Source organism: Protopterus annectens, chromosome 1.part1, assembly GCF_019279795.1.
Source record: "Protopterus annectens isolate FY-2018-M chromosome 1.part1, PAN1.0, whole genome shotgun sequence".
Classification (NCBI taxonomy): Eukaryota; Metazoa; Chordata; order Ceratodontiformes; family Protopteridae; genus Protopterus; species Protopterus annectens.
The window spans coordinates 565,944,153-565,966,417 of NC_056726.1; the positions used below are offsets into that span (position 1 = coordinate 565,944,153).

Below are 22,265 nucleotides of genomic sequence, written 5' to 3' on the forward strand. Positions count from 1 at the left end.
AGAGTCCCTATACAAACATGTGAATGACTGCAAAAAGTCCACCATACCTACCAGAAATAAATCCAAAACAAACACTAAAAACAAACCCCACTAGCAGAATCCTCACCTAAACAGGGTAGATAATAAAATAAGAAAACTCATGGACAAAAAAAGGAACAGCAAATCCCTTAAAAGCAAGTGCTCTTTTATACAAATAAACAAAAAACTAAGAGGTTGAATTAAATCCAAAAAAGCCAACTATGAGGTCAGGACAGTCTGGCAAGCTAAGGACAATCACAAGGCCTTTTTCATCTATGTCTGGAACCTTAAAGGGAACACACAACAGTGCACTGAACTGGTGGTGAATGGTGCCCCCTTCACCGATCCGGGTGACATAGCAAATCTACTGGCTGATAAATTCATCTCAAATTTCACCCCCAACTCCCTCCAGTTCCACCAGGTGAAATTCCTTCCAACATACTTCTGCCAGCTATCAGCAGGGACCTTCTGCTGGCAGCACACATTACAGCCAAGAAAACCACCTTTATGGATCCCAGCAGCATCTCTACTTGTCAGCTGAACAGTCTAAAACAGTATATCAGGGCCACTTGAGGCACTCTTCAACTATAGCTTTGAAGAAGGCTACATTCCAAGTGAATGGAGGACCACAAAGTCAGCCCCCTCCACGAAGACAGACCATAAACCAACCCAGGGAACTGTAGACCCTTCAGTCTAACAAGTCTAATATGCAAACCCATGGAATGTATTATAATGGAAATGAAAAACAAGGACACTGGCAACCTACAGACAGACACTGTAGCCATCCCAATTTGGCTTTAAGGGAAGGTCATGCCTACTTAACCTTGTAGACTTCTTTAAGACAGTCACTGAACCTGACTGACTTCTTTGAATCAGTCTCCAGAGCCATGGACAAGGGTAAGGCAGTCCCCACAGCCTATCTGGATCTCGCCAAGGCCTTTGACACCATCCCCCACTCTGGAATCATAGATAAACTTACTAAGCAGGGCATTAATCCCTACATCACTCGATGGGTTGCTGACTGGCTTACTGACAGAACCCACACTGTAAAAGTAGCTGACTCCAAATCCAGCTCCAGACAAGTGACATGTGGAGTACCTCAGGGTTCAGTCCTGGGACCTCTCTTGTTTGGCATCTACTTCTCTGAAGTACAGGCCAACACTAAGGAACTCTGGCTAACAAATTTCGCAGATGACTGCAAACTGGGAGCCATTATTGAAACGCCAAATGATGTTGATACTCTGCAAAAGGGCCTTACAGAAACAGATGCTTGGTGCCAGAGCCATGGGCTCAAGCTCAATGCCAAGAAATGTATAGTTATCCCCTTTGGGAAAAAACATGTACCCATGAATTACCACATAGGTGGCAGTACACTAAACACCGAAAGTGTGATAAGAGACTTAGGGACACAGGTGGACAGTGGTCTCACCTTCAATAACCACATCACCACAACAGTCAGGAAATCCTTCTATGTAGCACACCTCATCACTAAGGGCTTTTCATCCAGAAAAAAGGAGGTCATTGTCCCACTGTACTCATCCCTCATCAGACCCATTATAGAATACAATGCCCCATTTGGTATGTACCCTCTCAGGACATCTGCAACAACTGGAAAGGCCGCAGAAATACCTTACTAAAAGAATCACAGGCCTAAAGCAGATGCCCTATGCTGACCGACTTAAAAAACTCCAGCTATACTCTGTTGCATATTGTCTACTCCGAGGCGATCCCTGCTTAACATACAAGGCCATGTCAAACCCAGAGCTGTTGGGCATGCTACACTTAAAGAAATCCCAATCCCTCAGAGCCACATGCTCCAGGGATCTAAACCTTGTCATCACAATAAACAAAACATGCTGGAGGGATAGGTTCCTGACCCAGAGACTCCCCAGACTCTGGAATAGACTGCCCATACATGTCAAGCAGAGCACCTCTTTGGCCCTCTTCAAAAGGAACCTTGATGACTGGATGGGAGAAAGGAAATTCACCCCAGGAATCATGTCAATCTCCCTGTTAGACAGGGGTCCAGGGAAGTAAATAGTGTGGGAAAAAATATCCAGGGAATTGTTATGGCTAGGCTTGTATAGGCCCTAGGGCCGATAGTCTAATACCAGTCTATGAACCTATGAACATAATAAGGGTATAACAGTTCATAATGCATATCTTGACCTGGCTAAGGCATTCAGTACAGTATCCTAAGACATTGTTGACAATCTCTCTGAGCTAGGTTTAAATCCTTACACAACTCACTGGATTGCCATCTGGCTCAGACAGGACCCAAAAGTCAGGATCTGTAAACCATAGCCACCAAGAGACTGGTCAACAGCAGAGTACCCCAGGGCACTGTGCTGACACTGCTCCTGATTGGCATCTACTTCTCAGACATCAAGACAAATGTTCAAGGCCTCTGGCTTACAGGTTCACAGATTAATGTCTTTTGGTAACTATTATAGATTCCTCCCAACATACCAACATCTTGCAAGTTGGTTTAACACAGACAAATGACTGGCACCAAAGCCATGTTCAACAACTCAATGTCAAAAAATGTCTTATAATGTCCTTTGGGAAACTGTCAAACCAAGTTAATGATTCCACTGATAAAATGTCAGTAAGAATTGACCCAGTTGTAAGGGATCTGGGAACATTTATAGACAAAAATCTTGCCTTTTACCAGCATACAGCTAAGATAATATGAAAATTATTCTATGTTGCCCAACTTATTGTTAAGGGTATGGCATCCAGTTCCAGGGAAGTTGTAGTACCACTCTACTTGGCCTTTATCAGACCTGTCATTGACAGCTGGAACACTCACAAAGGTAATAACTACACAGCATGGCAGCACTTTAGCCCAGTAAAGGATTCCCCCTGTCACAGAACTCCACAAAATTCATGCCAAAAAATATTCCAAATGGTTTTAATATAAAGACTGAGCGCTTTCATTTCAGCACATGAAACTTCATCAGAAATACTTAAAACGTCCAGTAGAGGCTCCAACATACTGGATGTCATACTCACAAATATGGGAAAATGCTTTACCTATCCATGTCTCCTCTCCGGTAAGGTCCAACTATAAAGCTGCCTCCTTTGAAATCAAAATCAAAGCTGCAATCCCAGTAAAAACATTAACAGTTAGGAATTATGGCAAGGCAAACTACCTTTTATTAAGTGATGGTTTGTCAAAATTCAATACTCCTCATAACCCTGAGAACACAGCAGCCTACACTGAATTGATCTCAGAAACCCTGTACAACCATCTTAATGGTTGCATAGAAGCTGATACCAGAGGTAATCCCAGAACTAGACCCAGAGACAAACTGCGCAGGTGGCATCCAAAATTGAACAAGATATACACCAAAAGGAAAAAAATACGGCAAAAAAATCAGGGAAGCGTAATTCCCATAAAGATAAAAACTCGTATCAAACTAAATAAGGAATTAAGAGAACTAATTAGGTAAAAAATACCAACTTGGAGGTTAAGACATCCTCCCATGTGAAAAATAACCATAAGACCTTCTTCAGCTATGTCAGAAATCTCAAGGGCAGCACACAGCAATGTGCTGAACTGGTAGTTAATGGTGCCACATTCGCCAAACCTGATGATATAACAAACCTGTTAGTGGACAAATTCAATTTCAGCTTTATCCCCTCACTCCCAACCATCACCCAAGAAATACACAAAAATATAACTTCAACTACAAATGAGGAGAATTTACTGGCTGTGCTAGTTAAAGCCAAAAACAAAGACTCAATGGGCCCCAATAACATCCCAGGATGCCTCCTAATTAGTCTAAACTATGGCATATCAGGGCCCCTGGATTCACTATTTAACTATAGTCTCAAAACCAGCTTTGTACCATGAGAATGGAGGACTACAACTGTCATCCCCCTGCATAATGGAGGACCTTCAATAGGATCCTGGAAACAACAGACTAGTCTTATTTGTAAATGTCATAGAAAGAATTATCGTGGAAATCATCAACAAGGACAGACCTCCAGACATTGGAACTATGCCAGTTTGGCTTTGCAAAGGAACGTCATGCTTACTGAACCTGGTGGACTTCTTTGAAAAGGCCACTAAGGCAACAGATGAGGGATGAGGGATAACAGCTGCATACAGTCTACCTAAATTTGGCTAAAGCATCTGATACAATATCCCACTTATGCATAACAGAACTAGGCATAGACCCCTTTATAACATGCTGACTAGGTAGCTGGATCATGGATAAGACCCAAGAGGTTAGAATCAGAGAAGCCACCTCTACAAAGAGGCTGGTCACCAGTGGAGTCTCTCAGGACAGTGTGCTGGGTCTGCTTCATTTTGGCATTTACTTTTCCAAGATCAAAGCCAATGTCAAAAGCCTCTGGCTGACCAAGTTCAGAGATAATTGCAAACTGGGGCCAGTCATGAATCACCTCAAGCTGAGAACATCCTTCAGGAAGGTCTAACACAGACAAATGCTTGGTGCCAAAGCCATGGTCAAAAAATGCATTATAGTACTGTTTGAAAACCCAGTCACCCCCAGGTGAGTACATCATGAATAAAGCATCCATAACAGTTGATTCACTAGAAAGAGATCTGGGAAATCATGTAGATAGTAACCCAGCCTTTGACCAACATGTGTCCATGCTAGTAAGAAAATCCTTCTGCATTGCTCAACTTATAAATAAGAACAGGGCATATAGGTCCAGAAAGGCCATTGTACCACTTTACTCAGCCCTCATCAGACCCATAGAGTATAATGCCTACTTTGGTATGAATCAGAACAGATACATGCAATAACTGGAATGCCCACAAAGGTTCCCTAACAAAAAGAATACAGGGAATAAACAAAATGTCCTATACTGATCACCTCAAAGTCCTGACTCTTTGCTATGTATCACACAGACTACTGAAAGGTGATCTTTGCCTGGCATGCAAGGCATCCCTGGGCCGTGTTTTGATGAACCTTTTGCAAATCTGCAAAAATAACAGTGTCATAACTACTATATTAAAAAATCTGAATTTTGCTTGTGACATAAACAGGATATGTTGGAGAGACAAATATGTTTCTCAGAGAATTCCCATTCTCTGGAACAGGCTCCCCATCAGTGTGAGTCAGAGCTGCTCCCTAACGTTATTTAATTGCAACTGGGACCAATGGATGGGTAATCAGAAATTCATTCCAGGTCTGGCTCCTATGTCTCTAATGGACAGAGACAATCAGTAAATCACCCCATATAAATCTGATTTGTGGGTCCCATTTGGGTTGCATGGCAAAGCTTATAAGGACCCTCATGGTTGTTAGCCTAGCATACACCTTGTAAACCTATGAAGCATACATGTCATAATAATATTGGAAAATTAGTTTTTGAACGCTATATTCATAAAGTATCATGAGGTAAATCACTTCCCATTATCTTTGTTGCATGTATTTCACGACACTCAATGTGGCAAATTCTGTTAGACTTTGACATGATTTTACTGTATTTACAATTGAGCTGAAAAAAAAATATTAAAATTTCTTGACATTGGTAATGTTGCATTTAATTCACTAGCTACTCGTAAATATGATTTATTATAAAGATCAGATGGTACCTTTAACATGTATCTTAATGGGAAGTTAATTTCCCAAATGTTCACCCTCAGTGAAGTTTCTTTTCAATCTAAACCAGTTTTACTGCTTCTGAACTTCAACATATATAATAATATCCTTTTGTTGCATAGCAGACAGAGAGGACATTATTTCAACATTAACTTACTCTCTTGTTTTGCTATTTTTTTTAGAACTTGGAAACGATTTCTGAGCTATTTAAAGAACAGCCTTGTAGAGTAGGACAGAAAGACGAAAATCAACACATGAACAGGAATCCTGATATACTACCTGGTAATCTTCCTATGATAACATTTCCTGTGCTTGCATACTGAAAATGACATTACTACAAAGCTGTAGTCTCTGCTACTAATCTGTATGGACCACAAGTAGTAACTTTTCTGTTCTAGAAAATATCAACATTTAGCCTGCTCTAGTGGTGCAGTGGGATAAAGCATTGACAATGGTACAAGCAACCCAAGTTTGATTAGCTGATGAAGTGCTTAATGAAGCAGGCAAGACAGGATGTACATGACCATCCCAGGAGAAGAGGTTTGGTGGCTCTGGGCAGCCATGTCTGCAGCGCCAGAAAAAAACAGTCATCACACAAGTGGGAGGAGGTGAATCATGAGTTGCAGTCTGACCTAAAGCAGGTTTGGGCAGGCCACCTAAAATAGTGATGATACCACTTGCCTGCAAATGTGAATGAGTGCTTTTGAATAAGTTGCGTTGCATAGGTGGCCCACATGCCCATGTCAGCACTGAAGTGAGGAGAGTTAGGATATACTTAGGTTCATAGATGAATACTATGCTAACTGCACTGAAGTGCCATTTTAAGTATAACTAATGATTCAAGGTCACAACCAAACTCTGTACCCTGTGAACAGAAGGTGAAGACCTTAGCCAGTATAGCAGACCCTCTCCCAAGGGCATAATAGCCTTGGTTGTCTAGATGCTGACAAGGATGTAAAATGCCTGATGTCTGTCGGGATAATGGCAGCCCTCACCCTAGAGAATCTAAAAGGATCCCCCAAACTGGGTCAGTTCCCCCATCTGGGGAACAAATAGGCTCAAGTCCATCAGGGAGAGGCGTAATGGTTGGCAGCAGAAGGGGGAAATAGATATAGAAAAATATGGACATTTCTGTTGTGTCTGACAGCAGCAGAGAGTGTAAACAGGTTACCTAAATTGTCAGAAATTACCAGGTCTTGTTTTCAGAATTTTCTCTGTACTTATTAGACTTTTCAACAGAATTGTTAGCATTAATTGTAACTGTTCTTTCTGGAGTTTTGAAAATGGTGGCATCTGGATACATATAAACTTTCTATCTTCTCCAATTTATTTTTATTTCCTACTGGATTACTGTTTTTTGTTTGAAGTATGACACTGAAAACAAGCAATGTACGACATGATATAATGCATTGCATTTTCTAAGCACGTTTTATACTGAAATGTTTCATTTGTGATTTTGAGATAAATTTTCCAGTGTTGGTCTTAATTTAAAATATACAATCATACCAAAGTTATCGTAACACTTATATTAGTATTAAATTAGTGTTATATAATGTCTATATTAATTTTTATTTACTATGTACTTTATCAGAGCTACAGTTGAGGTAGATGGCACTCTGCACAATGTCACATTTAGTGCCCAATTCAACCACAGCTGAGGAGTACAAAAAAAAAAACATAGTCCAGGTATATGTAAAGAATTAGCATTAACATCAATACTGTAGTAAAGTAAAATTCCAGAACTACTTTTGTTACCATTTCTGCTTGTAGACTTAACAGAAGTTGTTGTGTACAACACTGATCACAATATTAACTTGCAAGGAGGGACTGCAACGTCTTCTAGAGTGCCAGTCATTTCCTCTAAGAGACTGCATTCTGGGGTACCCACCCCTTTCAACCCACCCAAGCAATGACTTTCTACTTCATTTGTGTTTTACCTTGACTTTGTATAACTTTTGCTTGATTGATGTTCCCTCAGTCTGTAAAGTGCTCAAATATCCATAGGTAAGAACTAGGCTAGCACCCCTTACAGGCCATTTTAAGCCTAGCCAATTCCCCTCTTAGTGTTTGAATCAAACTATCCTATGTGTTGTTAGATTGTGGTCTTACCCATCCCATAGTTGATAATTATATGTTACCCTTAGTTGAATCATACCATAGATAATTTGAGGGGACCCATGTGTGGGATACAGTATTTAGGAGCTGCCTCTGTTCATTGGGAGTACAGAGGGCAATCCTGGGGTAAAATTTCTATTACTCAAATATAGATACAATTTGCACATGAATATGTACAAGGATGAACTTTTTTTTACATTGATCAGGAGTGTGTTCCAGAGCAGTGGTATCATCTATGAGATGTACTGTCCCTACAAACCATTCTGTTGATGTTGAAGAGGAGGTTCAAATCCCTAGACTGAGTATTTCTGGTACTATTTGACTTGTTGATGTGCAGTAAGTCTGTCAGTATTGGTTCAGAAGATGCCATGCATGCTAGGCTCAGGTCACCTGTTAGCAATCTGTACGATACTGTATATAGTTACAGGGCTTTGAGTTAGTCCATGTAGGATACACTGTTTATGTCTTGTTCATAGGTTCATAGATTAGTACTAGGCTATCTACCCTTGTGGGCCATTTTAACTTAGCCAATTACCTCATGTGAGAATCAAACCCTGCACCTTGTGTCTGTAAGGTAAAGACCTTAACCGTTATGCTAACCTTCCACCCAATAAACTAGACTCTGGTGGGACTCAAACCCACAACCTTAGAATGCATTTTACCATTTTACTAAAAGTCCAATGCATTATCCGCTTAGCCAGAGATCCTTAGAATCCTTTTAGTAAGGTATTTCTGTGGGTGTTAATTAACTGCATGTTTCTGGACAGATACATGCCACGTGGAGCATTCTATTCTATTCTAGATTAATATGCAGTCCCTTTGTTTATAAGCTGCACAAAATAAAGGGACTTTCTTACAATAGTGGATACATGTTGCTTGAATGTTAGGTCACTGTTCATATAAGTTCCCAAATTGCAAACAATTGGATCAACTCTTAGAGGGGTATTGTCAATGTGGTACTTCCCTGGGGTAGCTGACTTCCCAAAAGATACAGTAATGCATTTTTGGCAATTAGTTTCACTCTGTGATTCTGGCACCAGTTATTTGTTTAGGCCACATCTTTTGCAGGATAGCTAAGTCATTTGGTGAATCAATGACTGCTCCTATCTGCAGACATCTGCAAAGTTAGTCAGACAAAGCCCATTGGTATTGGGGTTTACGTCAGAGAATTAGGTGCCAAACAAGAGAGGTCACAGTACCAGACTTTGGGGCACTCCAATGGAGACTGGTCTCTTTGTTCATAGCTTTGTAGGTATATACTAGGCTAATGACCAGCAGGGCCATTATAAGCCTAGCCACACAACCCAACCCAATTGTGTCCCTAAGTGTCACTGGCATTTATTAGGAGGCAGTACATTAGGGAGGACATTTCTAAAGATTATGTGGGGGGTGAATTTTTGATTACCCATTCACTGGTGAAGGTTACACTTAAATAGAGTTTGAGATGGACCCCCCCCCCTTCAAATGTATGGGGAGACTGTTCCAGAGCATAAGGATCCTCTGAGACACATATTTCTCTTGCCAAGATTTCCTATTTATGTTGCATGTAAATGTAAATCCTTGGATTTAGTGATAGATTCAGTCTCTGCTGGTGTGCATTATCCTATTACCTCTTGCCTCTTTCTCAAGTAATAGGACAATGAAACATTTCTGTTAACAGTTTAATAGGTGATTAATTATTGCTTGTAAGAATTATGATACTGGAAATATTGGAAATAACCAGAATGAAGGTGGAAAAATTGGATGAACTGGAATGAATACCTTTATCTTTTAATTACCCAGAACCGTGCTGAACAGGTTCCAGTCTCTCCTTTATGTGCCAAATCTTCTTGTACCTTTCATCTCCACATTCAGTGGGTGGGGGTAATAGTCCCAAAGCCCCATAGCAACCTTGCAAATCTACAGTAGTTCATCAGCAGACAGGCTACATGTACTATACCACTCTAAGCCTACACAATGTAAGAGAGCTAGTGGGGTGAGCAGCAGCATTAATTGAATCTGCATGCTGCTCATCATGCCTACACATTTCAAGCACCTTTTCGTGGCCAGCAATAATAGTGCTCATGGCCACGGAAAGGTGCTTGCAAGCACAAGCATAGAATGTAAACAAAATGACTTGCCTATAGGCAAAGCTCAGATAAGAACATGTGCAATAGCCTAGAAATACAAAGGTCAAGTGCAGTGAAAGAATACTGAAGGTGGGGAAGGGAAGGGGTGAACTTTGCACAAATAATAACTGTTTTATACTGCATAATTAATTAATATGGAAGGGGAATGGGTAAAGTGTACTCGTATACTGCAGGTAATTGTGCTGAAATGTCATAGAAGCATTTATGCCATAAATCCTGCAATACTGATGTAATGATAATTAATATCAGTGAAAATACCGGAGCTATGCACATAAATAAAAGTGGACATGATAGCAAAGGATGTGTTAGGGATATGAAGCTACAATGTAACAAACAGGAGTGATGCTAGTAAGGGCAGAAGATACACTGGGATGAATGCATAGAATGCATATGAGATACAGGGAATACATGTATGTAATTTGACAACACTGCTGTAGTCTCCAACTCAGAATGTATACAGAAGTACAAATGGACCTTACAGCTGTAATGTCAAGTACATTAGAAATGGACATGTTTTTGTAATGAAATGTCAGTGGCACCTGTAGGATAGGGGTTTATCACCTACAAACATAGTAGACAAGCAACTGTTACATAGTTAAATAAATGTTAAATGGTAATCTAATAAAACTGAACATAGATAAGTGACAACACAGATCACATGACAAGTCATGATTTCAAGTTCTCCATTGCTGATTTGCAGACATCTCCTACATTGTAATACTGGGCATTGTCACATGGATTTACAGGCAACAGTAACGTAACAGCAATTCAACAGCAGCAACACATACGAAAGTGCTGTAGCAGAGGACCAATCACAATTTCTGATGGTCTGGCAGCATGCCATACAGCAAGAAATGTTTATGGAATCCTTCGTCTGCCATTAAGTTGTATAGTGTGACAAAAGTGATTGCAGTAATAAAGAAATGGATGGATGAAGATATTCGATACAGAACATAATTATCCTGGGATTAGGCAATGCATATGAGCAATGAATGACATAATAAACATTTACATCATGTCAATTTAGAATACATGTGAGGCAGATATCAGACAAATGTATAACAATCATGGATTCCACAAAAATGCATATTGGTCATGAAACTAAGAGCACCGATGAAAGGTTTACACCACTTTCCTATCATAAGGGGTATGGATGGCCTACCTTGTAGGACAGTAGCCTGAAAAAGGTGGCCATCTGAGTGTGCCATAGATATTGTCTGTGCATTAGCCACTGCTGTCTGACAGACAGACAGATGTTACCAGATTCAAACCCCCGCCTATAATACTAGGTACAATGGTCTTTATGTAATGTCTGTACATTCATATAATATTGCCCTCTCAAGATTTGAACAGCAAGCTATGTGACACTACCAACTAATGACATGTGAATGAGCCACAAGTGCCACAGTGGAAGTCTTAACACAAGTGACACTCCACCTCTGATAACTTATTACATCAGATATATGTGTTGTAAACTCATGCCAGAGTCTTTCTACATATATTATGTAAGAAAAATGTAGTCACATGTCATACTTCCTCCTAATAGCATTGCTATTTGGGAAATTAGCTTTTTGTAAGAGGAATCGTCATCTATACATGTACACAGCAGATGTTTTGACATCAGTGTTAGTGACATGTACAGTCACAATAAGGTTGATACAATGTAATCTGAGCAGTAATGGCTGAATTTGAACTAACTACTGATGATCACAAGCTAAACATCAGTCCCTGAATCGCTCAACAGAGCTATCCCAAGTAGCCCAAGCTGGCCAACTGGACACTGGACGGCCAGTAGCTTATTGACCCAGGGCTGCTGGGCTTTACGTCAGGCACACATTGGACAGTAGGGCCACATACATCCCTCCAACCATTAGCATGGGTGTGAGCATGTATGTGAGTATGTGTATAACTAGTGTACATGTTTCCCATGTTCAGCATCAGACCTCCTACCTATCCAGTTACACAATCCAGAGAGCACTGTATTAGTTGCAAGCAATACAGAAAATGTCTAACTCATAGGGGGTGGGAGGGAGTGTACTTTTGTCAGGATGATCTCATCAGTGTGTTTCAGAGATGATATTCAGTAAAACATGGGGTAAGGGAGTTGTGTGAAGAGTTAAATGTAGTGTTCTCAGAGGAAGTGGATACAGCAGCAAGCACTACACACACGCACGTTTCCCCCATTGGGCATCAAACCTCCTACTTATCTAGTTGTACAGTCTAGAGAGTACTGTATTAATTGCAAGCACAGCAGGAAAAATCTGTCTCTTAAGGGTAGAGAATGCACTTTTGTAAGGATGAGCTCATCAGTGTGAGTAAAATACGAAATACGGGTACTGTGTGAAGAGTTAAATGCATTTTTCTCAGAGGAAGCAGATGCAGCACCAAACGTTACACACAGTCTCACACACACACACACACACACACACACACACACACACACACACACACACACACACACACACACACACAGCTTCCCTTTCCCATGCTAAACCTCACACATCCTACCTAGTTACACAATCTAGAAAGTACTGTATTAGTCACAAGTGTCACTGACTTTAACAATATGAAATACGTCATTTGAACTTTTTGAAAATCAGCTGTTTGGAACAGTTTGTACTGTGCATCACAGGTTGTGCAACAAATGCATAAGAGTGCACAGGACAATGTAACATCACCATGATTGTCACATGTCATTACATACTTCTCTACTAAACTTTAGATACTGTCCTTCTTGTACATTGTGTTACTGTGAGGGCCATTGGCATGTTTCACATTATGGGATGATACAGACATTCGCTGTTGTACACAAGTGAATTATCAAACTTTCCAGTGTCTTCATGTCAGGATGAATCCACACTTATATTGTTTCATAGTCACAGTTTGTGCATTGCCAAAACAAACACAAATCTTACACAGGGCAGTGCACTGCAGAACAGACGTGATGGATTATGTGAGAATAGGTTAACCAAACTTGTAACACAGTTACAAGTGAAAACATTGTGGAGCAGACATATATTAAATGACTACGTTTTGAACTTAGGATGGGAATTAGCAGTAGTCTAAGTTGCTCTATACCAGCTTTCACACAAAGATCTGTACAAGATAGGCTTCACATTAGGTAGGAGGCACATTAATATAGCAGCAGGATAATGATGTGTTGAGGAACGGTGCAGCCAACATTTGCAGCCACAGGAGTCAGAGAACATATTCTGAAACATTTTTTCATCCATCTGGATTCGACCCTTTCGAGCATGCCAAGAAAGAAAAAAAATGATACCTGATTATTTAAACACACCATGTAGGAAGTCATCCTCCTAACAGTTAACATCTGACAGCAGATTTCAGCAAATGTGAATATATGTATTCGTCTTCTTTACCCTACTGCCGACTGTAATATGTACATCAGACTCTTCAGTTTGTTGAGGTATATATTAGACTTAATAAACATAGTTAAGCACAATAGAGCTGTGTAGCAGAAGGCAATAAAATCACAAGCTATTGCCATAAGCCGCGCACTTCCATTTAGCCTTATCTGCATTTGTTGCCCAGTGCTAGACATTACGTGTATGCAGAGGTGGAAGAATAATGATACAGAAGGGAGACGATACACTGACAGGGTGACAGGGGCAAAACGGCTTGTGACACAAGGATAATGGTGGCTCTTAACAACAGGTACACATAAAAAAACGTACCAAACACAGTAAGTAACACTTAGCTAATGGCTGGATTAGAACCCTTGAAATTAGTCAATAAACTATCTATACATGTGAGCATTAGAGCTTCATAGTACAAAGAAATTACTGCTTCAAAACATTTAAATAAAACAACTGAAGCAAAAGGGGTGAACCGAGAGAGAGGGAAACAGAGAAAGATGCAGAGAGGAATAGCAACAATATGTTTTTGGGACATGTAGAAACATTTGTAGTATGTGTTACTCTTACTTATTAAATCATCGTTAATCTGTCGTGCTCTGTCCAATAAAGTACTTGCTATAGGTCGAAATAAGGGGTAGTAGAGTGCAATAATCAAGAACACATAAACAGGATAAGGCTGGCTTAATAAGTCTCCCTGTTGAGGCTGCAATGTTTTTGCAAATTATGTCTTGCACTATTCAAATGGTATATTAATGAAATGTATATGGAGATGTACAGATGTTTACAGGTAAATATATGATAGGAATATGAGGTGTCATGAATTAATAAATTGGCCTACAGGTCTAATCGAAACACTATGCAAAAACATCAGTCTACAAACATGGTAACTCTCTCAACACACCATATAGGAACTCCTACTTTATTACATCCTGCATCCTAAGAACTGTTACATTAACTGTTATCACAGTACTGCTTTAAGTCTGCCTTTACTGTTTTCTCACAGCTCAGCAGATTTAATTACATTTGCATGAAAGTAACCAGACCACTGCAGATTCAAATGAAATCTTCACCTTTTGCAATAAGGAGTTAAACGGCATTCAATGTCACTCAGCATTGCTGAGCTATGCCTACCTCCATTCAAATGCCGAAGAATTAAGGTGAAAGCTTTCCCACTGTCTATTTCTGGCCATGTGTGCTATATGTGAATCTATTTTTTTTTCTGCCAGATTAAATATGTGAAAAGGGGTGGCTAGAACAATGGCAAAAATGGGGTTGGCACGCAGAAGGTAGAATATGGGGTAAAAATACAGGAATTTGCAGGAGGGTCGTGAAGAGCACCATAGCTATCCACTTCATCACAACACAAATATATAACTGTACACACAATTTCATGGCTTTGGAGAGCTGCCACACCAGTGATTGGTGGCAATAACAGAATAATGTTATATGGCCAACTGGACCAAAACAACTGTGTTAAAATGACACCTAGGCGAAGTGGAGAGCTATGTAAGGGGTGCAATTTTGAACAGGTGCCCATTTATTATTATTATTTTTTATTTTTTTTTTTTGTGGGGAGGAATGTTGGGAAAGTTGTTTAGGAATGGAAGGGTTAGGTATGTAAGATAAGATAGGAAGCATGCGCAGGCATACAGGACGTGCAAGACAAACAGGGATGATGATGTTGACAAAATGTTGGGGGTCACCATGATTGGAGATATGTAGGGGACATCGGAGGAGCACCCACATCCTGTCTGAGAACAGTGAGAATCTAGTCCTCACCCTCAGAGTGTCCTGCAGCAGCTCCCTGGGTTAGTGCTGCATATCAGATCAGCTTTACGATCTGATGCAGGACCTTTCCAACTCTGATGATACATGCACTGAGGGCCCTCTCCATAATATCCTCCACCAACCTTGTCAGTTCGTGAGCTGGAAATTGCTGGTGGAAAGCTCATTGTGTGCTTCCCTGATTGACCTTAGTACATATTAAGTGTAAACTTGCTTTTTTTTTTTCTCTGATCATATATAAGCAATGCATTTGTGCAAAGCTGCTTTTAGTGAAGTGGTAGTTACTTGTGTCTTTTATATATGCAATCATCAGAAGTTGAAATTTCTGTATAAAAACTACCTTGGAACTTTAATTCAGTCCTACGTTACTCATGGAGTAGCTAGTTTGTGCAGTGAGCAGCATTTACATATTTAGTTAGGTCTATTTAGGTCTACCTTACCTTATTATAGCACCTAGGGGAATTGTTGCTCAGAGACCATCTGGTTTGAGCAAATGACAGTTTCACTGGATAGGTTAGCTGTAGATTACACCAAGTAAGCACCCTTCCCTCATCTGGTTATAAACACACTCCACTCCTATGCCTTTCAAGTACACATTAGGACCTGCAACCATGGATGGGCACTATCCTGTTATCTCTGCAGCATCCAGCTTGGTGGACATGGGCATCATGAGGCAATGTAGCAATTCACTTATGTACACTGACAACCACTTAATTCTCAAACTGACAAATACAGTATGTGAGATGTAGTTACACATTAAGCACTGGAGGCTAGACTCTCACAGACACAAAAAGCAACAAACAGGTGGTCAGTGACTCACACACATCATTCAATGCACCAACAAAAGACTACACACATAGACCCACATCTGCAGAGGTGCTCACATTTACCTTACCCAAACTTCAAAAGCCTCTCAGGTGCAGTCCTCAGAAAATTTGCACGCTTACAAACAAAACAATTCCCATCACAACACATAAAGTCACATTTCATTGTGCCTCAACTGCCAAGCGCATAAGGTGGGAAACTCCAAAACCCAATATTCTGGTCATAGGAAACTCCATTGTGAGACATACTGTTGCACCTAAGTACCACTATGACTGAGTCATAGTCCATATGGGCATGAATGACCTAAGATGTACCTCCTTGGACTATATGAAGAGAGACATGATTGAGAATATAGGTTTATAGGTTCATAGGTGTTTACTAGGTTAATAACCACAAGGGTTTTTTTAAGCCTAGCCATATATCCTAAATCTCTGACAAGTTCCGGTACCCTTGATAAATGTAAGCAGGGACTTGGAAGGTGAAACATTTACAAGCAGGCTCATGGGAGGTGAGCCATTTGCAGACTGTCTGTGTCCATTGGAGACATAGGTGCCAAACCAGGGATGAATTTCCTGTTTCCCATCCAATTGTCCAAGTTACACTTGAATTGTCTAAAGAAGGAGCTCTGCTTCACATAGATGGGGAGCCTGTTTTAGAGAAGGGGTAGTCTCTGTGATACATACCTGTATCTCCAGCATGTCTTATTTATATCACAGCAAGGTTTAGGTCTTTAGAATGGGTAATTCTGGTGCTGTTTGTTTTGTGGTTATGTAGGAGGTCCAGGTGGGTTCTGACAATGCCTTGCATGTCAGGCATAGATCTGCCCTCAACAGCCTGTAGGAGGCAGAATACAGGGACAGGGCCTTCAGGCAGTCTGTATAGGATGTGTCACTTATGTCCTGTATTTTTTTAGTAAGGAACTTCTATGAACGTCCCAATTTTTGGATATGCCTAGTTAGGTATATACCAAAGGGGCATTTTTCTCAATGATATATCTGATGAATGCAGAATACAGTGGAACAATTACTTTCACCCAGATGCAATACCTTTGTTTATAAGTTGCCCAAACACAGAATTATTTCCTCACTAATATAAACACAGACAGGTATGAGCCTAGCACTGAGTGGCATTCAACCATCTCCAAGGAAGATGCCACAATACCAGCAGAAATTTATTTACTTTAACAATTGGCTTAGCTACCGTGTCATTCCAAAATGGTCCAATACTTGTTAGCCTGGGGGGACATGATTGTGAAGCCACACTGCTTTGCCAAGGATGGGCTTCTCCTGCCACTTCTAGGCTTTTGGATATTGACCAAGACATTATCTACCCCATATAGTGTCATTTTTAGGCATTGCCAAACAGACAAATCTTCCAACATAACAAAAGCTACTCAAGACAAGCTAAATGTGTTATTGCTCAATGCTAGGAGTCTCAACAAGAAACTACTCTCCTTAGAAGCTCTCCTCATCCTGGAGAATGCTCACATCTGTGCAGTTAATGAAACAAGGTTCAATGCCACAGAAAGCATTCCAACAATGCATGGCTAGGACACCTTTCATATGTTCTTACTGCACACTAAACATGAAAGAGCAAAAGGCAGAGGTGGATCTACATAAAGGATAAGCACATCTCAAGGCTGATCACAAATATGATATGCTTGGGCTACTCCATGTCCAACTAACCATGGTAAAAATCCATTACCATATTCTTGCTAGCTACAGGTCCCCCACTATGAACTAGGAAAGCCATACATCATACCTGAAGTTACTAGAATCACTCACCATTCAGCCCAATACCATACTCATGTGTGATTTTAACTACCCATCCATTAACTGGGAGGCATATGTGACCACTAACATACAAGCCAAAGATTTCTTGACTTTGTAAATTCAAATGCCTGCAGCACCTAGTCTGCACTCCCACTTGGGGACAAATAACCTAGATCTAGTACTTGCAAATATGAGAGAGAGATGCACCCTCCTAGTGTGATGTCCTCATTGGTAAGATCAGATCACCAAGCAGTATCCCATGAAGTAAAGGCAAAACTAGTCCCCCCACCTAGCCCCAAAAACTTTAAGAACTTCTCTAAGGTTACTTGCACCTTGTTAAGGGATGGCATAGCTAATTTCCAAACTCCCCCAAATCAAGAAAACATAGAAACCTTTGCAGAGGTGTGCACAAAAGTCCTGTATGTCTATATAAATAGCTGCACAGAAACAGCAGCACCACACCAAAATAAACCCAAGTCAAACTGCAAAAAGAAGCCACCCTGGTGGACTCCTGATATTAACAGGTTATATAATAAAAGAAAGAAAATCATGTCAAGCAGTAGGCAGGAATGTGCACAACAGAGCAAAAAGTACCTCATTAGTCCAAACAAGTGAATTGGGGAATTAGCCAAGTCTTTGAAATCAGACTTTAAGGTAGAAATAGCCTCCAAAGCTAAGGATAATCATAATGCATTTTTCAGTTATGTCCACAGTCTTAAGAGCAACACCCAACAATGTGTGGAATTAGTTGTAGATGGCACCACCAACACTCAGCCAGAAGATATAGCAAATCTGTTAGCTGACAAATTCAGTTTAAATTTCACCCCCCTATCACCCAGTCCCCCCCAATAAATACCCCACCACCACTCTACCATTGATTATCACCAAAGAAGAGGTTGTTACTGCGCTGTCTAAAGCTAAAAACATGGCTTCAATGGGGCCTGACTTAAGGTTTCCTCTTAATGGACTTATTAGGCCCATTAAGATCTCTGTTTAACCACAGCCTCTGGACTGGCTTTGTCCCAGTAGAGTGGAAGACAGCAATAGTCATCTTTCTTCATAAAGGGGGACCAGCTACTGATCTGGGAATTTACAGACCCATAAATTTGACTAGTCTTATGGGTCTATATTACATAGTCAAAGTTCCGTAACTTCGGCTGACATATGTTCGAACACATATGTCCGAAGTTATGGAACCCCGAGTAGCAATAAAAAAATAAAAACAAAAGGACAAACAAAATAAAAGAGTATATGCAAGGGGGCAAGCCCCCCTGCACCCCCACACCCTCCGCTCTTTAAATATACCAACTCCGAGGTCGCGCTACAGTGCAGTAAAGGAAATTTCCCTTTTACTGCACTGTAGTGTGATCTCTGAGTTGGTATATTTAAAGAGTGGGGGGTGTGGGGGGTGCTTTCCCCCTTGCATATGCTCTTTTATTTTGTTTGTCCTTTTGTTTTTATTTTTTTTATTGTTACTCGAGGTTCCGTAACTTCGGACATATGTGTTCGAACATATGTCAGTCGAAGTTACGGAACTTCGACCATGTAATATAGACCCTAATCTTATATGTAAGGGTATGGAAAGAGTAATCACTGACCTGAAAAATAATGACAAAGGAAGCCTCCAAACACTGGAGCCAACCCAATTTGGCTTTGTCAAGGGCAGGTCATGCCTACTGAATCTGGTGGATTTCTTTTAGAAAGTATTTAGGGCTATGTATGAGAGTAAAACAGTACATACTGTCTACCTCAACCTAGCCAAGGCATTTGGCCTGGCCTTCTTCAAATGTGATTTAGATCAAATAATGGGAAATTGCAAATTCACACCTGGTATAGTGCCTATGTCCCTTATGGACAGGGGCAGTCTGTAACATACTCAAGGCTTAGGCACAAACCCATGCCATACTCTTGCCCCTAGGGGCCATATATTGTGTTAAATCAGGTTATATCGGCTAGGCTTGTAAGGGATCTTAAGCCGTTAGCCTAGTAATCGCCTATGAACCTATTTATTTTCAGCATCATGGTATGCAAACAGCAGATTATTAATAAACTGTAACTCAACCCAATAAAAAATAAAAATAAAAGAGAGAAAGGGTGAGATGAAACAAAAAGAGAGAATTTGATACATGGCATGTCACAGTACTGTATTTTTTCAGTAAACATTGTTTGGCAATATATAAGCAATTATGATAATTTACTATTGTACACCTTTGCCAAATCCATATGTGATGGAAAAGTATATCTAGGTATATCTAACATCATGCTCTCAATCCCCATACACATACACCAGGAAAATTAGTCCAAAACTCAAATATTACTATAAAATTGTAGAGAAATTCCTGAAACTTGCCTCCAAGCTTAGACTTAGTCTATTACTTGATGAGGATATACACCCCAATCCTGGCCCTACCAACTCAGGCATGTACTCTCCCTCTACCACAAACCTAAGCCTCAACCATATAATCTCCCAGCCACCCAGTTCTCTCCTAACCTGTCATCTCAACATCAGAAGCATCAATAACAAGGTGCATGAACTTCATGCACTCATTGCTGATCTATCCCCTGAGATTCTGTGCCTATCTGAGACATGGTTAAAACCTACTACTACTGACAATGAAATACTACTCCCTGGGTATAATATACACAGGTTGGACCGTACTTCCAGAAAAGGGGGTGGGGTAGCCATACTTTACAAATCTGAGTTGATTGTATCTACGGATGTCTTACAACCACCTCAGATTAATAACTTAGAAATTCTAACCACCAAACTGCAACTTAACAATAGTAAATGCATTTATATAATTTGTATGTACATTCCCCCAGGTAATAATATAGCTACACTTGAAGACACCCTACACTGGATATCTAGCCACTACCCTCAAGAAACCTTACTTCTCGGAGACTTTAACACAGATTGGACCACCTGTTCTTTAGAATCCCCTACCACCCATATTAACCTGCACTCATTCACGCAAGTTATTAACACCCCAACAAGGACAGGCAAACCCAACCAGAAAGACAGTATACTTGATTGGGTACTTATTAATAGTCACCCTAACCTGTATACATTTGGAACCCTCCCTGATAGTCTAAGTGATCACCATCTCACATATATAATTAAGCACAAAGTATCCAATCCCAAACAACCCTTACTAAGAACTGTCAGAAATAAAAAAAAATTTGACTCAACCAAATTCCAACTAGAATTCAATTCTTGCAATTGGTCTATACTAAAACATCTTCCCTTAGAAGAAGCAGTATTATATTTTAACAATAAATTCCTTGAGATTCTTAACTTTCATGCCCTACTCTCAAAGAAAACTAAGGCAGTAGCTGCACCTTGGCTTTCAAAGGAGACTAGGCTTAAAATTAATCTCAGAAATAAAGCATGGGCTTTATGGCGAACTACTAAACTTACACATGATCAAATTAAATACAGACAACTTAGGAATGAAACTAAAAAACACATACTACTTGACAAAAAACAATATTATCACAAACTACAAACAGAAAATCAAAATCACCCTCAAAGGTTTTGGGCAGGGTTAAATAATCTTCGACACCCTGGTCATTCTACTACCCCTGTTCCAGATGCCCTTACCGATCAACCATCAGAAGCAGTCTCTGACAGTTTTAACCGATTCTTCACTGAGACAATCCAAGCCCTAGCCAACCAACTGCCTCTTAGTTCCCATAGCCTAGATAGCTCTGCCCTTATAAATCAACCCTCATTTAACTTCCAACCTGTTGCTACATCACTTATCCGCACCTTAATCAGAAAACTAAAACCCACCACACTCTCAGCTGACCAAATTCCAGCTGAATACCTGCAAATATCAGCTGACGCCATTGCCTACCCGGTGTCATTACTTATCAATCGCACTCTAACAGAAGCAAATATCCCTGATATCTGGAAGATATCCTATGTAATCCTCTTCATAAAGGAGGTAGTTCTACTGAGCTCTCCAATTATAGGCCTATAGCTATACTCTCTCCTCTAGCAAAGATAATGGAAAAATGTATTCAAAAACAGTTCATGCAACACCTAATTAATAACCACCTAATGGCAGATACCCAGCATGGCTTCAGACCTCACCATAGCACTACCTCAGTCTTACTAGTCTTCTCCAATACCATAAATTTCCATCGCAACAATAACCTTATTTCCTCAGCTCTATTTTTGGATCTGTCCAAAGCTTTCGATATGGTGGATCACCAACTATTAATCAATACCCTGCAATCACTTTGTCTAGATCCCAAAGCCCTACAATGGTTTAATTCATACCTAAGTGGTAGAAAACAGGCTGTACTATGGCAGTCCAAACTCTCTACCCTGTTACCTAACACCCTGGGAGTACCACAAGGATCTATATTAGGCCCACTGTTATTCTCCATTTTCATCAATGATTTGAACACTGTCATACCTAATGTCAGCTGTATCCAATATGCAGATGACTCTACACTGATTTGCTCAGGAACATCCCCTACAGAGTTACAGTTAACTACCCAGTCTACCTTTAACACAATAGAAAACTGGCTTTCAAATCGCCTTATACTGAATCCCAAAAAGACTAAAATGCTGTTATTCCTTCCAACACAAAGGTCTAGCACCATTAACTTTACAATCAAAGCAATGGATGGCACAATAATCTCACCAAACCA

General features: G+C 40.3%; 1 protein-coding gene across 1 annotated transcript in view; it reads left to right on the forward strand.

Annotated features, from left to right (window-relative positions):
* The window catches only part of LOC122806400 (receptor-type tyrosine-protein phosphatase mu-like), a 1,009,373-nt gene that overhangs the window by 649,899 nt on the left and 337,209 nt on the right, over positions 1–22,265 (forward strand). Inside the window, exon 14 of the mRNA XM_044076787.1 lies at positions 5,783–5,882. Within this exon, the coding sequence (XP_043932722.1) occupies positions 5,783–5,882 (100 nt within the window). The remainder of the gene's footprint in view (positions 1–5,782; positions 5,883–22,265) is intronic.